Genomic DNA, 3,315 nt, shown 5'->3' with positions numbered 1-3,315 from the left:
CATTGCTGTGTTGCTATCGCATTCATTGCTTCGCCCTTAGGGCGAAACTGTGACATTTTTTTTGCGCTTCAAACTATTTCAGCTGCGTTGGGCGACGGGCGGGCGTGCTGGCGGCGGCGGCGGTGGACGACGGAACTGCGGCGTTACGGGGCCCTGGCGTGAGCGCGGAGGGGGGCCTTGACGACGGGCCAAGGCGGCGTAGGTAATCGCTTCCGGCTTGGGTTGCGGCGACTCGGGAAGTCCTAGCGATTACTGGATTCCCTCCCGCACGATATCGGCGATAGAAGCAACTTGAGGCTGTGACGACGGTAGCAGCTTCTGCAGCTCTTCGCGTACTATCGCCCTGATGGTGTCTCGCAGGTCGTGGGAGAGTCCTTGGACTTCGGTGTACTGTGGCGTCGAACGGCGATTGTATTGCCGGTTGCGCATGTCCAGCGCTTTCTCGATCGTCGTAGCCTCCGAGAGAAAGTCGTGGACTGTCGTTGGTGGATTGCGCACAAGTCCGGCGAATAGCTCCTGCTTAACTCCACGCATGAGCATGCGAACTTTCTTGTCTTCTGGCATAGCGGGGTCGGCGTGCCGGAATAACCGAGTCGTTTCTTCAGTGTACTTACCGATGCTGTCAGTCGGGAGCTGTACACGGTTTTACAGCAAGGCTGCAGCCCTTTCTTTATGGACGACGCTAGTGAAGGTGTCAAGGAATGCGGCTCGGAAGAGGTTCCAGGTTGTTAGTGCACGCTCCCTATTCTCGAACCAGGCTCTGGCGCCGTCTTCAAGCGAGAAGTAAACATGGCGCAGCTTGTCGTCGCAGTCCCACTTGTTGAACGTAGCGACCCGGTCGTATGCCTCCAGCCAGCTTTCGGGGTCATCACATGGCGAACCGCGGAAAAACGGCGGCTCCCTGGGTTGTTGCATCACGATTGTAGATGTTGGCGCAGGGGTTGTCATGGTATAGCTGTTGCCGAGGTCGTGACTTTTGTCCTCTTGGTCTTCTCGGGAAGAAGTCCGTACTCCGGAGGTTGGTTCTGTAGCCTGAGGCTAGCTCGATGCTCTGGGACAACGGTGGTACTCTCTTCGGTGTTCGGGCTTGGATCACGGCTTTTCGGGGGCGTCCGCTGCATGGACACAAAAGCACCTCCACCAGATGTCACGTAGTAGTGACGCTGAAGTAAACAGTCGTAAAACTGTGTATAACGAAACTAATTATTTACTGGGCGGACCTGTGCCCACAAAAGTAAGCTACACTCGCAGCACAACGAAAGCGGCGAACACAGTCGGCGGTCCTCGAAATCTGATCAGTGGCAAAACGCGTCGGCTTTTATACCTGAGTCATCGAAGGTTCCAGAATAATCCCTGATGCCCGCGTGTCTTCGAGAAAGTTCTAGATAATTCGCGTCGCTCATACAATCAGATTACATGAGCGTCGGTGACCACAGACAAAGGATCGAAGCATCGATAACGTTCGAAAAGCTTCCGATGCGGGCGCGTCCTGCGCCGAGCGATAACGTTTAACACTTTTTAGCCGGTGGAAAGCGGCCACCGGTGAGGTGGCCGCTTTCTGAGAGAGGAGTGGGAAAGTGCTCTATGTACAGACCAGAAAGAAACAAGCACGAACGTCAATCACGAGGCCGACAGGTCGACCGGGCTGGGGTCCAGCGCTTCGCGAAGCGCCCGGTTGTGCGCCCGCACCAGAGCGTTCTCGTCGGCGAGCTTACGGATCTCGTCGCGAAACACGGCCATCTTCTGCTGCGCCTGCTCGTCCGAGTCTGTCACCGGCGGCGGTCGGGCTTCGGCGCCCGTCTGAGTCTGTGCATCGGCACGAGCGGCACGAGCGGCCTTCAGCTTGTGTTCCAGTTCCTCGACGCGCTCCTCCAACAGCAGGTACTCCTGGACCAGCTCGGACTTGCTCATCGAGTTGAGCCGTTCGGCGTGAACGTCCTCGTAGGCCTCGCTGAATTGCTTCTGCAGGAAGTCCTCTTCGTCCTCGGGCGAGCTGTAGAACTCGTCCGAGGAGTCCACGCTGTCGTTGATGCTGTTCTCGCGGTGCCGGTGGTGGACGCCGTTCATGCTCTCGTAGTCTGGCTCCTGGACGCAGTGGTCCTCCATGAGAAACTGCGTCGTGTTGTACGGAGCGACGGGCTGGCCGTGAGCGAACATTCGCTGACGGAGGCGGTTGGCGCGGCGCGACTCACGTTCCTCTAGTTCGCGGCGTTCCTCCCACGAAAGCTTGTAGTAGGGTTTCCACTTGCGCTTCTTGCTCTTCCCACGGCGGTTCTTCCTCTTTTTTCCACCGCACGAGTTTGAACGAACGAGCTTCGTAGGTCCGCCAGCCGAGGCTTCGGCTTCGTGCTCCTTGGGTCGTTCTTCGGCATCGACGGCGTCGCAGCGGTTCGTCTGCACGTCACTGGGTGGAGCCACGGGTTCCGGACAACTTCCGGCAGAGGGCTCGTTTCCGGTTGTCTGCTCACCGTCAGTCGCCCGAGCGCCCCCAACGACAAGGTCTTCGCAAGGCGTTTGCACTTCGCCCATGACACGCTCAAAAAATGCTCACATCTAACACGTTCAAAAAACTTCTGCTGTATAAATGAGCGCACAAATGCTCTCATTTGTGATCCTAATAATACTTAAGCTGTTGACACGCATTGTAGTTAGGCAGGTAGCAATATTCATTTAATTAACATGTTGTTTAAGCACCCTAGAACAAAGTGTACAGTTCCATGTGTTCTGCAGTCTAAAACCATTACAATATATATGTCACACCTTCTTGCATTTCATATAGCAAAATTGTGCTTTTTCAATTTCTGATGCAATCAAAATTTCTGTTCCAGACATGCAGTAAAGAGGATGGCACCAGTGTAAAGCAGCACTCCATACACCAAAGACAAGCTACTTCCTGCTACAACAAGGCCATTGTGTGGACTTTGGCTGTTACTACAAGGTAAACAACATCAAGTTCAGAAATAAATATGCTTGATATATACTGTATTGGCTCACTAGTCTTGAGATACATGTCATTTGTTTGTAGCAGATGATATGAATGTCTTTCCACATTTACGGTTCAGCATAATTGGTTCAAACATAAAAGAAAGCCCTACATGAGTTTGGCTAATCTGTGCTGTATCTCATGTGTTACTGTTCTGCCCCAACAAAATCTGCACCAAGCACACCATGGTCCTCATCACAGGAGCCCCCATCTACCCTGACAGGAAGGGGCTGGAGCCGAATTTACAAGGACTTTACACCACAAACAAAGAAGCGGATGCAGAAGCATTTGGATGAGATATCAAGTCTACGGAGGACTGTGTCAAGACTGAA

At 53.8% G+C, this 3,315-nt stretch overlaps 1 protein-coding gene across 1 annotated transcript; it reads right to left on the bottom strand.

Annotated features, from left to right (window-relative positions):
• Positions 1 to 1,565: 1,565 nt before the first annotated feature.
• Positions 1,566 to 2,561, bottom strand: LOC119455321 (protein HEXIM1). The gene has a single exon (XM_037716716.1). It carries the CDS (start codon positions 2,527 to 2,529, stop codon positions 1,621 to 1,623), a length of 909 nt encoding a protein of 302 aa, XP_037572644.1. The 5' UTR covers positions 2,530 to 2,561; the 3' UTR covers positions 1,566 to 1,620.
• Positions 2,562 to 3,315: the final 754 nt, after the last annotated feature.

The sequence above is a fragment of the Dermacentor silvarum genome, chromosome 6 (genome assembly GCF_013339745.2).
Source record: "Dermacentor silvarum isolate Dsil-2018 chromosome 6, BIME_Dsil_1.4, whole genome shotgun sequence".
Classification (NCBI taxonomy): domain Eukaryota; kingdom Metazoa; phylum Arthropoda; class Arachnida; order Ixodida; family Ixodidae; genus Dermacentor; species Dermacentor silvarum.
The sequence above is the reverse complement of the archived record's forward strand: the minus strand, read 5'-3'. Positions and strand labels throughout refer to the sequence as shown.

Coding starts and splice junctions, on each gene's coding strand:
- LOC119455321 (XM_037716716.1), bottom strand. CDS start 2,529: ATGGGCGAAGTGCAAACGCCTTGCGAAGACCTTGTCGTTGGGGGCGCT.